We start from the raw sequence: 12,095 nt of genomic DNA, 5'->3' as shown, positions 1-12,095 counted from the left end.
CAATAAATCGTTTTAAATCATTTAACGATAAATTAATTACCTTATTTTAGGCACGCGCGCACCTGTACGATATTACCAATGACAATTTAAAGATCCGTTTTACTTAAAGTAAAATTTAAAACACATAATAATGGGTACATTACAATAGCCCTGGACCCTGGTATTACATTAATAATAGTCAACCAAATGTAAATTTGTATTTATAATTTATCAATTAGCACAATAGTTATTACTTGATAATTTATTATGGATATTCTTTTTAATATTATACCTACTTCATTACATTAGTTTCATACTTTCATACATAAATTAACAAAATATCCTTTTCGTTCAACAGTAATTCATATCTAATGACTAATGAGTATTTATAATTAATGCTTATTTTTTATCTGATTAGTATATTTATTTTTATTATGTTTACCTTTCCTATTCTAAGTTATATTTCATTTTTGTTTATTAGTTATTAATTTTTATTAGAATTGAAATAATGATTAATGACTAACTTGTATTATAAAATATTTGTTTAAATATTACTTACGTACGTGAGAAATGAAACAAACATAAACGAAATTTGAACAAATAGTTTACCAACTATACTGTTGATATTGAAAGAAATTACGAAATTGTTTTAGTGTTATTATTATTATATAATATGTTAGTTTTCTTTTACGATCAATTTGATATTGGTTAACTAAAAGATTGTAAACGTCTAAATGCTTGAGAGATATTGCATTATTTAATAAATCATATTAAGACACCTACACGGCTATACTTATAACCTATACTTACAACGCAATGACTAATTAAAAATAATTCGCAGTTCGTACAACCAACTACGCTATAAAGAGGAAACGATAACCGTCTCCACCAAATGCATATTATACCTGTGTTTAACCATTTAACCGTGGACCATGGTACCCATACTATATACTATATGATATACCTGAGTATTTTTTAAACAAAAGTAATTGGACATACCTGTACCGTGGTTACAGTGACCTCGGCGGCGGGCGGACACATGGACAACATTTTGGCGCTTGCTACGTGAAATGTGGATATTGCCCGAAAAAAAGATAACTTATGCGACTATTATTTTTACCAAGGTTTTATTTGGGTTGTACAACTTTTTATCACAGTTATAATACAAGGCCACACGTTTTTTAAGGAGTTCAATGTAGGCAATTGTAACAACATTCACAAGAGATCATGACATGGCATTGTCAGGCATGGCAATTGACATTCTATGTATTGTACTATTATTGTTTAGTTTTGAACATCTGTTTTGCGTGGGAAAGGAATTTTGGAGACTATGCATCGGCTACATATTATATTATACTGATTATCGAAGACACTCGAATTTCTTACAAAACAGTTAATAATTTGTTATTAAATAGTAAATATTCGTAAGTGTAACAGTGAAGTTACCTACTTTTAACTACCCAGTGGCGTATTCGAGAGGGGGGGAGGGGGTTAAAGGGGGATGTAATCTATATCACAGATCTTATAAGTATTTAAAATAGTTATAGATAGCACCAATTTTGTTCTCCATCACTACCGTCTCTTATGTTCTTCAGATAATATAAGTAAAGTTTTTTTTTGAAAACTGAATCCATTGGTAATTGTGAAGCCCTGCAAACTTACTTGAATCTGCCAAATTAAAAATATACCCTCAGTGGCTCGGTTTGTCCTTTAACATCGACAAATGTAAATCCAATAACAGAAGTTGTCATCCTATATTATATTCACTTACTCTATCAGCAATTCAAAACTCCCATCAGTTGACTTCATAAAGATTTTTTCTTTCTTCCTAGTATTTCTCCTCTTTCTTATATGAATATATTATGATCACATCGCGTGCAGAGATAAAATAATTAGTTTTGTAAGAGAATGGGTAGGTAATGAATTTAAATTGACAAACTCATTCAAGTCCCTCTACTGTGCCTTAGCTAGTTTTAGATCAATAGTTTCATATGACTTAGTTGTTTGGGACCAACAAGGTATAGACGACAGCTGTCAACTTTTAACAAGTTCAAAAAAAGTTCTTATGTATATTATGTATGTTTATTATTATAATAAACTAATTTAAACCAATTATAATGTCATCTTAAATTGGAATCAAGCCTATTATTCTAAAAAAAAAAAATAATATGAAAAATATTTCGTGTAGGTATTAAGCATATATTCAAAAAAATCTTAACCAATGTTCTGCATTGTCAAAAACTAATGAACTTTCAGATTAAAGCTCATTTTAACTTGATTATTACAAATAAAATAATAATTAATATTTTCAACGTTATTGATATTTTTCTTGTTTGATTTCATGTTTCAAATTATATTTAATACATATTCTTTCGTTTATAGGAATCAGAAATGGTTCAGTTAAACAATAAATAAATAATATTTTTACAAAAACTAACATTTAAAACTTATATTTAAGTAAAAAAAAAATAAACTGTTATACCTAATGATATACTGTATTATTGTATTAACAACGCTCAAATACTTTGTACATATCAGGTAAACTAGCTATTTGCAATAGCGTGCCATCTTCCAAAAAATGTCTTGGAGGCTGAAATGATTTTCGCAAAGATGGATATAGCACATGTTCTAAACTCCAAGCCCAGTTTCTGTCAGGCGCAGCATCCTAATAAAATATTTATAGTTTAAAAACAATTTTTCTTCATAATATTATTCTTCCTTACTGATATATCATCATTGTCACCACATTGTTGTTTCCATGGATGCAATATGTAAAATCTAGCTGTTTCACGACAAAAACTAAGAAAACATTGCTTTTCACTGGACCAATCAACTTCGCTAGCTAAACGTAATAAGTATAGTGGTAGTCCATCTAAATCTGGAAGAAATCCCTCTGAAAAATAAACATTTTTGTTACTATCAACAATGTATAACTAATATCACCACAACACAAACCTAACAATAAGGGTATTGACAAAATATTTGCATCATTATCAATTTCAATAGAAAAATAGTCATTTAACATTGAAGTTCTAGATGTTAATATCTCAGTAGCATCATGAGCTAATTCTTCTTTTGGTTTATCCTCATTTCCTTGATATCCAGATTCTGATAGTTCTAATGCAATCATTATCAACTCATAAATAGATAATGCATTCTATGTAATTAAGACACAATACATAATATAATAGATCATTATAGTTGAAACTGTGGTATATTAAAATATCGTAATTGCAACTTACTGAAAATTTTATAACACCAAAATTTCCAAATTCGTACATCATAATTTGATAAAACATTTCTTGTCTAAAGATCAAAATAATAGTAGTTATTTAAGATCAATATATATATATTTTAACATTTTAACTTACAACACATTATTAGAATTACAAATGTATAGGTTTGTGTCATGTTGAAATAATGACCAGGTAGGAGAAGCTGCACCAACATACTTGTGATTCTGAAAAATTGTCTGTAAGGTGTCACTGCAGCGGTTTTCAATTTCTTTACGTAAAGTTAACACGCTGGTCAGCTTTATTTCCCGTCTAATTTATTAATAATTATTGTTTATTAGAAACATCAAGATGTTACTTAATACATTAAAACATTATTTAATAAGATAACTCACCGGGTAATAACATCATTAGTCTTTGATTTCGGCAACATTAATGTGCTATTACTACTATTACTTGTGTTTAAGAACTTGTCAATTTTTTGTTCAGCACAATCTGTTCTAACCATTTTATTTTGTGAAACATTTGTGGAATTTGGTGTCTTTAATTTTTGACTTTCTTTAATTTCTATTTTTTCATTAGATTTATCTATCAATGTATCACTAGACATTGGCAACCTTGTCTGAAAAATAAATTAAAATTTATATTTCCGTGCTTATGTAAAGAATTTGGTATTCGTTTAGTATGCGACCTACCGTATTGCATATTTGGTTTAGTATTTTTTGTCAATGTAAAAATCATAAAATTATGTTATTTTATTATTATTAATTAATTAGTAATACAAATATAAAATAATACAGGACTACATTTAATGATGTCAAAATCAGTTGAACAAAATATCAGAAATAAAAAATGTATAAATATTGAATACACATACTTATTACAGAAATATATCAAATTATTCAAAAGATGTAATAAAATTATTTTATAATAAAAAATATTTATTAAAAATGTTTAATGTTTAAAAAAAAAAAAAAAATGTTTTTTTTAATGTATCTTGCCTGTTAATAGATTGGTATTTGAACATTGTCATTGTTAGGTCACACACTATAGGTGCTTGATTTTCGTTTGGTAGGTCACATACTAAACGAATACCGAGAATTCAAATGAGATAATATGCATTTACTTGAGTATAGAATGTTCTAGATGTATTAGTACCAGAAAGTTTATCTTGAATTGCATCAATAACTTTATCAATAACTTTATCCTCATGTAAAAAATGAACTTCATGTTTTGTTGGATGCACATTAACATCAACATTCATTGGATCCAAATTTAAACTTAGGTATATGAATGGATGTGATCCTTTAGCTAAATAAATGCTGTATACTTGATCCACAGCTTTTCTTAATCCTAATAATAATAATGCCAAAAAACTCTAATGACTTAGGAAATAAAAATGTATAACATAATATAATATATTATAATATTTAGATTTACCTTGGGAAACAACCAAACGATCATTTATAAATAATATAAAAATCTGTTTCTTTGCTGAAAAATTTGGATTTGACACATAGCCTTTAATTTTAACTTTAAGAATATTACAATAATCATTTACTTCTAACAAAGCTCTGAAAATAAAAAAATATAAAATATAAAGTCCATTATAAAGAAACCCACTGTCTAAAGTAAGTAGTTATACATTACCTGGATATTGCTGAGCCGTAAATAGCTTGAATATTATCAATATGAGTAGAACCTTGATTTGTTTTTACTTCAGTCAATAATTCACCTTGTTTTTTTACTGTAAACCCAACCAAAGGATTGTGTATAGCATATCGACTCACCTTAAAACATTAATATTGAACTTTGAGTAATTATAACATTTGTATTAAAAAATGATAGATGTATGCTAACATTTAAATCTTATTAATTATTATTGGTATTATTTAATAATGTATAAAAAAATTTAAAATATAATATAATATACTTATGGAATAAATTAAGATAGAATAAAAATTAATAATATTAAGCGGGAAAAATAAAGTAAAAATTATCGTACTAATAAGATTTCTCACTTACAACTTCTACAACTTTCAAATGTTCTTCATTAAAACTTTTCATTGATTTTTTCCTTGTAGCAATATTATGGAACAAATCTTCAACAGTGATTATAGTTCCAACATTACCAGCACAAGATTTAGGTGGAGCTTTTAATTTGCCATCTTTGTATAGTCCTCTATAAAAAATATTAATACATTGCAGGGCTTGCAAACGTTATGATTATAACGTTATATTTGAATGATTGAAATTTGTAAACGTAATTAAAACAGACAGCCATAATCAAAAATAATAAAATACCGTAAGACAAAACATAACGATTAAGAGGACGTTACACCGATATTTGTTGTCTCCGCCTTACAAGTGCGTATATAGCAAATTATACTTTCAGCAGAACACGTGCAGCTCTGTTAGTTTAAAAACTAGAGTGATTGACCTCTTATACGATTTAAAGGTAAGATAGTTATCTAGGCAATCTCATCGGGTTTTTATTATATTTTAATTTTAAAATGAGTTATGAGTATTTTAAGATGTACAAACAATTTAAAATTTTAAAATTCTCATAACTAGCTTTAAAATTAAAATATAATAAAAAGCCCATGGGATTTCTTAGATAATAATCTTACCTTTAAAATTTTATAAGAGGTTAATTCACTCTAATTTTTAAACTAACTGAGCTAAACGTGTTCTACTGAGCGTACAATTTGCTATGTTACGCACTTGTAAGACAGAGACAACACATATCGGTGTAATGTTCTTAACAAAATATATCATGTATCAACCAAACATAAGACAAAACATAATTTAAAGAATATAATTAAACGAAAAATATCGCAAAACTTAATTTATAAAATTTCATTGAAAGAAAAATAACGCAAAACGAAATAATTCAAATCTATTTATTTAAAAGTTATATTGATTTAGTAGAAAAATTTATTTCATGCATAAGGACATTAGAATTTATTATATTATATTCCGTATCCGGGCTATTGCCTGCCCTTGTGTAATGTTTTAATTGTAAATAACATAAAACGGAATTTTTTTTCAAATGCAAGCCCTAATAAATTGTCTTAGCACTAAGAAATAAGCTTTTGCAAGTTACTTGTAAGCACAAAGAGCTCCATTGGTTTTAGTAGTGATTGTCAAATGAGCAACATGACTTATGCTAGCCAACGCTTCACCTCGAAATCCATAAGTAGATATTTTAGTCAAATCTTCAAATTGCTGTAATTTACTAGTAGTGAACCGTTCACATACAATACCCAAATCCTCAGTGCGAATACCAGTGCCATTGTCTTGTATCTAAAAAACAAAACAAGTTATTAAATAAATAAAATTAATAAATAATGTTTTTTACCTGAAGTAATTTTAAACCTCCATTTTTCAATGTAACTTGAATATTTGTAGATTTAGCGTCCAAGCTGAAAATAGTAGTACAAATTAAGAACTGATACAGTCTAATTCAAACTTTAGTGAATAAAAAAAATTATTGTCCATCATTTTAGCAATAGTTATAACACAAATGTACATTATTCATGAATAAGACAGCAGATACTAGGAACTTATTCATACAATACTACAATGTGCATAATTAAAACAAATCAAATTCAAGAAAATATTTTATCTAAAACAAATAGTACAAAACTATAGGTACCTGTTTTCTAAAAGTTCCTTTAGAGCATTAGCTGGCCTTTGGATTACTTCACCGGCTGCAATTCTATTTACTACGTCCTCTGCTAATTTTCTGACAATTGGTACCTGTTGATCCATTGTCTGTGGTACTTTAACAGATTAAATATTTTTAATATTGTCTTTAAGAAACTTTTTCAAACATCTAATATTGAATATACTAATAGGCTAATACCTAATAAATATAGGTATAATAAAATAGTTACATTCGATAGTCAATGATATTATTTATGGTTATTAAGGGTTAACAATATTGTTTCTTTTTTCATTTAACATTCTGGATTTTCATGTGACTTTTAACAATACATTTCTAGGACAAAAATCTGTTCTTAAAAAAGTTATGCATCTAGTAAATTCAAAATAGTAAAGTATACTTATTACTTAGCCAACAGACGATAATAATTAGTAGGTACTATACAAACATTACAAACTAACAAGCAGATAAAAATTTATTTGGCGGTAACTGGTATAACGGCGGTGCAGTAATCACAACTCTTATCACAATGCGATATGAATGATGGTCGATAGATAGAAGAATTCTTCTATTATCTATGGTCGGCAAGCTGGCCGCGAATGGCGAAAGGTTTAATCACGGACGAAGATCGACGAATAGACGATAGACTCTATAAACTAAATGTATAGGTCTATGTCTATGGATAGAATCAGGGACTGATCCAGGGGGGGGGGGCTAGGGGCCCAGGCCCCTCTAGACATATTTTTTTATAAATATAAATATTATATATTAAATAACAAATAAACAAAATCTAAACTTCTTTTCACTTTGTCGCATTATGTATTAAACTAGCTGATCCTGTGCACTTCGTTGCCCGTTAAATGTACCAATTCTATATGACTCAAACTTTGTTCAATTCGTTATTTAATATTCGGTGTACGGTGTTCAAAATTTATCTTAACTTTTCTGTTGCCTGGAATAAAAATTCTGATTCGCAGCAGTATATTATCAGGTAGGCAATCTACCTGCGGTAGTTCGCGGACCCAGTGCGGTTTGTACGTAAGTGTATGATTTAACTCTAAAGTATCAAAGTTATACCAAGTTTATTTTGATATAATACGGTGGATTAATGTAATCAATTAATACATAATCCTAACCTAACCTAACCGTATTAAATTCCGACGAATAAAAAAACCAAATTTAACTCTTTTTAAATTAGCCTATCTTCTTCCCAGAGATCTGTACACAAACATTAATTTATATATAATATAGGCTATAGCTGATCCTGCGCACTTAGTGGCCCGTAAAAAATGACAACTCTTAAACAAATTGTGATTGTTCAACTCCTTTTTAGTGTAACTCACTGCAGTAAGTGTAACTCAGCCACCCTGGTAGGCAATGTGTGAAAATTCGATTTGACGCATGCTTGTAACCTGATCTGCCCGATTAACCTGCAATAGCAACCAATAATAAATAAATACTATTTCTATTAATTATTTCTTCTATAACCAATAGCAACCATTTGTAAACAAATATTTCCATTGTAAATCTCAAAATCAATGTTTGTGCACTTTTATTAATTGATCGTAGCCTGATGTTATATAGCCATAGCCTCCCTCGATGAATGGACTATCCAACAAAAAAATAATTTTTTTATTCGAACCAGTATAGCCCCTTACAGCCCCTTTCAGCACTTTTTTAGTATTAAAAAGTAGCCTATATGTTTTTTCTCAGTGTCTAAACTATCTATGTACCAAATTTCATTTAAATCGGTTCAGTAATTTCGGAGCCTATTCAATATAAACAATCAAATATTTCCTCTTTATAATATTGGTATAGATAATCAATAATTTATTTATCACATTGATTACCTATACACCTACTATTATGACAACATTTTTAGTAAAGTATAATATTTTATTATAATTTTATTTGTGTTGTAAACATTGTTGGGGGCCCCCCTTAGATCTTTGCTCTAGATCCGTGTCTGGATAGAATAGACCTTAGATCATATACCATGGATAGAGCCATGTCGTATAGACATATTAATACATTCATTAATATGTGTATGAGTCATGTATATGATCTAAGGAATAGACTGGAAACGAACAATTGCGAGGCGGGCGAGTGAGCCCGGGGCCGCTTAAAGAACATCACACACTATTTTTTTTTTAAATTTTAAGTTATTGGTGTATTATTGTAGTTCAAATAATGAAAAACTTTTTGGCAAAAAACCGAAGTTAAAAAAGGTGGGTAAGTGGTGAGTATATCATTGTAAAGGTACGAAAAACGATTCTGAACGGTGACGGATTGTTAGGGTGGATGTTTTATAATTTATATTATATTTATTTTGTTATTACTTATTAGTTATTAATTATTATTAATACGGTAGCCGGTTAGTTGCATTGATATTATAAAATTACAACAAAATAAACAAAATCGTTATTCTTGGTTATTTAGTATGTAATTTCCTCCAAATTTGAACATAAAATAACTAGGTATAAAAAAACTGTATTTTTATATTTCTGGGATTTTCTGTTTACTGATTTAAATTAACCTATTTACGTGGAACTTTTTTATAAGTTTTCAATCCTTAGCTATAAAAGTTGAACATTTTATAAATTTTTAACTACAAAATCATTTTTAAATTTAAAATTTGACAAAATGTGGTCAAAAACATTAAATGCTTATAAAACAAAATTGTGCATATTATGTATTTTTAATATTTCTCAACTGCTATTTAAGCAATATATCAGGAGCCTTTTATTCAATGTTGACACTTTTTGGCCCAACAAAATAAATAAAATATTTATTGATATTTATAGAAAAAAAAAACTAAAAAATTTGAAATTTGAAATTGTCCGTAAACAGCTCAAAACAAGTCAAAATATTTTTAAAATGTTATCAAGTATAGGAATTGATAAAATAAACATATCATATTGATATAAATCTTAAGTTTCTACAGTTATTTGTTTTTGAATTACAACAAAATAAGAAAATCGGTACATGAAAAATCAAGTAAATATTCAAAGTTGTAAAAATTTTAACTTCAAACGCTCATCAAAATTTAATTTGACTTTCTTATAGACATGAGAAATCATGTAATAGATCTTGTATTACATTTTCACATCATTGTGAAATCAATACATTCATCGCTCCGCCAGAATGCAACATCGCATAAAATATTCTATGCTCTATCGTGCTTTACCGGGCCATTTTCCTTCTTTTTGCAAAAGCAGCTACAGGTATGTTACGAGTTACGACATAAATTCATCCCAGTAATGCACTCAGTGTATGTGTCAAGAAATGTTACATCTGAAAACTATATATTCTTCAACATTTCAAAAAAAGCAATGTGATACCACCACTCGAACTATTAAATTCCAATTACGTGAAAAATTGGCAAACAATTTTTGCAAACATGTATAAAAGTCTCTGAATATTTTGTACTATTCCAGTGATCGTATCACCACGGTTCGATCTTTTTCCCGTTCTTCGCGAGTTTAAAATTTGGTTGGCGAACCGCAGTGCACACAGGAGAATTGTCGATTTCAATATGTCATTCTTCCTTTAAAAAATATTTTCTTCTGATAAAATAATTACATTGAGATGTTTGGCTAACATAATGTTAAAAGTGTATAAACGGCAGAATAACCAATAACGTATCACGTAGGTATTACAGTACAAACTAAACTGATTATCTCATACGTTTATGACTGCAATAACGAATTACGATTATTGCTGGACCCAGGTTTTATTTTAGTACTATATAATTGATATAGAAATTTTACATCATTAAGATAAAGCTTTAATCGTCATTGCCATCGAATCGCCGAAAATGTTTATGGGTAGACCACAGGTGTCTCGTGTGCGGTAGACCGCATATGACAAAAATACCATTTTTTTTAATAATCCTAAATGAATTTATGTGCTTAAGACGATGGTGTGATTTAAAATTTAATATATCTTGTTATTGTATACCTACATATAATAATTTATAATTAAGTAAAATTATTGTGTTCACGACTCACGTTTTTTTTTTGTTTTTTTTATTTTTTTATTCATTTAAGTAATTTACAATCTATACAACATTATGTACAATGAGCAAATAGGATATTTAATATAATATAAAGTAGCAGAATTTAACATTTGTGGGCAGGCACTCAGCAGCACCACCCGACCGAGTACATTTTAGATGTCGTGGTTTTTTTTTATTTTATTTTAGTAGGTCTCTACTCTCTAGGTTAGACTGTCTTTTGAGTCTTCTAATTACATTGCCAGAAAGTGAGGTGGAAGAAAGTTTCTTTATTAATGGATTACTGTGAGAGTTTAAGTTGGAGTGAAATTTTGAGTAATGGGCTTTTGCTAATTGATTGAGTGTAGGAATTTTTAGGTCTTTGTGAAGATTTGTTTGTGAAATACCAAGGAGAAGATGTTATTAATCGTAGGCAGATAGATTGAAAAGTTTGAAGCGTGTTGGTGTTAGAGGAAACTTACTCACTCACGTTTTATTGCCGTATAAACCAAATTTTACAAAATTTACTATAATAGTTTTATCTATACTTCGCCCCACAAGAGAAGTAGACGGTTTCACGCATGTAGAACACGATTTAAGATAGTATGGTTGCACATCCGTTAGTGATAAACTGTCCTACAAATTAAATCATTAAATCAATAGACATTTTCAATTTGCAAATAACGTTTCAAGCAGATAAAATATTCAACACTAGTAGTCTAGTACTACAAAGGCCAAGGTGGTAAAATAAATAAATTGTAAAGTCAGATTACTAGGCGCGCTAGTAGTAGATCAAAACAGCTGATTTCTGGATTAAATTCTGTTGCCAGAATAAAGGCATAATATTCACTGATGGATGGGCAACCATAGTCCATACTATATTAAATCGTGATGTACACTGGCGGCAGCGGCCGTTCCAACTGTTCCAAGGCTCCGTTTCCATTGGTGGAAATCGCATCGTGTATTTATGTGGCCCGAGTTCGATTAAAATAATATATATTATTTTAAATTGAAATCAGAGAAAACTAATATAAATGATCAAAATTGATGTTACAATCAAAAATTTCAAATCGATTTCAAACTTTTAACCCCGGTTAACAGATCATTAAATCTATAAAAATATGTTTGCTAAAACTAAAAATTAAAAAGTTATGTATTCTCTGTTGGCGTTGGAAACAAACTTTGTCTTTACAGTTCATACAAACATATTTGGCAATATTAG

At 28.7% G+C, this 12,095-nt stretch overlaps 1 protein-coding gene across 4 annotated transcripts; it reads right to left on the bottom strand.

Moving 5' to 3' along the window:
- Positions 1 to 2,108: 2,108 nt before the first annotated feature.
- On the bottom strand, positions 2,109 to 7,370 carry LOC132948691 (DNA mismatch repair protein Mlh1). 4 transcript variants are annotated; one of them, XM_061019296.1, is made up of 14 exons: positions 7,287 to 7,370; positions 6,871 to 6,997; positions 6,574 to 6,637; positions 6,319 to 6,518; positions 5,238 to 5,394; positions 4,863 to 5,002; positions 4,653 to 4,786; positions 4,339 to 4,565; positions 3,608 to 3,834; positions 3,351 to 3,524; positions 3,222 to 3,285; positions 2,935 to 3,136; positions 2,703 to 2,872; positions 2,109 to 2,644 (listed from the first exon to the last, which is right to left on the bottom strand). In XM_061019296.1, exons 2-14 carry the CDS (start codon positions 6,984 to 6,986, stop codon positions 2,486 to 2,488), a joined length of 2,034 nt encoding a protein of 677 aa, XP_060875279.1. In that variant the 5' UTR covers positions 6,987 to 6,997; positions 7,287 to 7,370; the 3' UTR covers positions 2,109 to 2,485. The 4 variants fall into 4 exon arrangements, with proteins under 4 accessions (XP_060875279.1, XP_060875278.1, XP_060875277.1 ...); XM_061019295.1 differs by having other exon boundaries at positions 7,081 to 7,360; XM_061019294.1 differs by having other exon boundaries at positions 7,112 to 7,360.
- Between the last annotated feature and the right edge of the window lie 4,725 nt (positions 7,371 to 12,095).

Source organism: Metopolophium dirhodum, chromosome 7, assembly GCF_019925205.1.
Source record: "Metopolophium dirhodum isolate CAU chromosome 7, ASM1992520v1, whole genome shotgun sequence".
Lineage (NCBI taxonomy): Eukaryota > Metazoa > Arthropoda > Insecta > Hemiptera > Aphididae > Metopolophium > Metopolophium dirhodum.
The sequence above is the reverse complement of the archived record's forward strand: the minus strand, read 5'-3'. Positions and strand labels throughout refer to the sequence as shown.

Bases quoted from the DNA above. Each gene is read 5' to 3' on its own strand.
- LOC132948691 (XM_061019296.1), bottom strand. From the start codon at position 6,986: ATGGATCAACAGGTACCAATTGTCAGAAAATTAGCAGAGGACGTAGTA. The intron at 3,835-4,338 runs GTAAATGCATAT...TTTATTTTTCAG, and splicing joins CTAGAACATTCTATACTCAA to ACAAGGTTGCCAATGTCTAG. The intron at 2,645-2,702 runs GTAAGGAAGAAT...ATATTTTATTAG, and splicing joins GTGACAATGATGATATATCA to GATGCTGCGCCTGACAGAAA.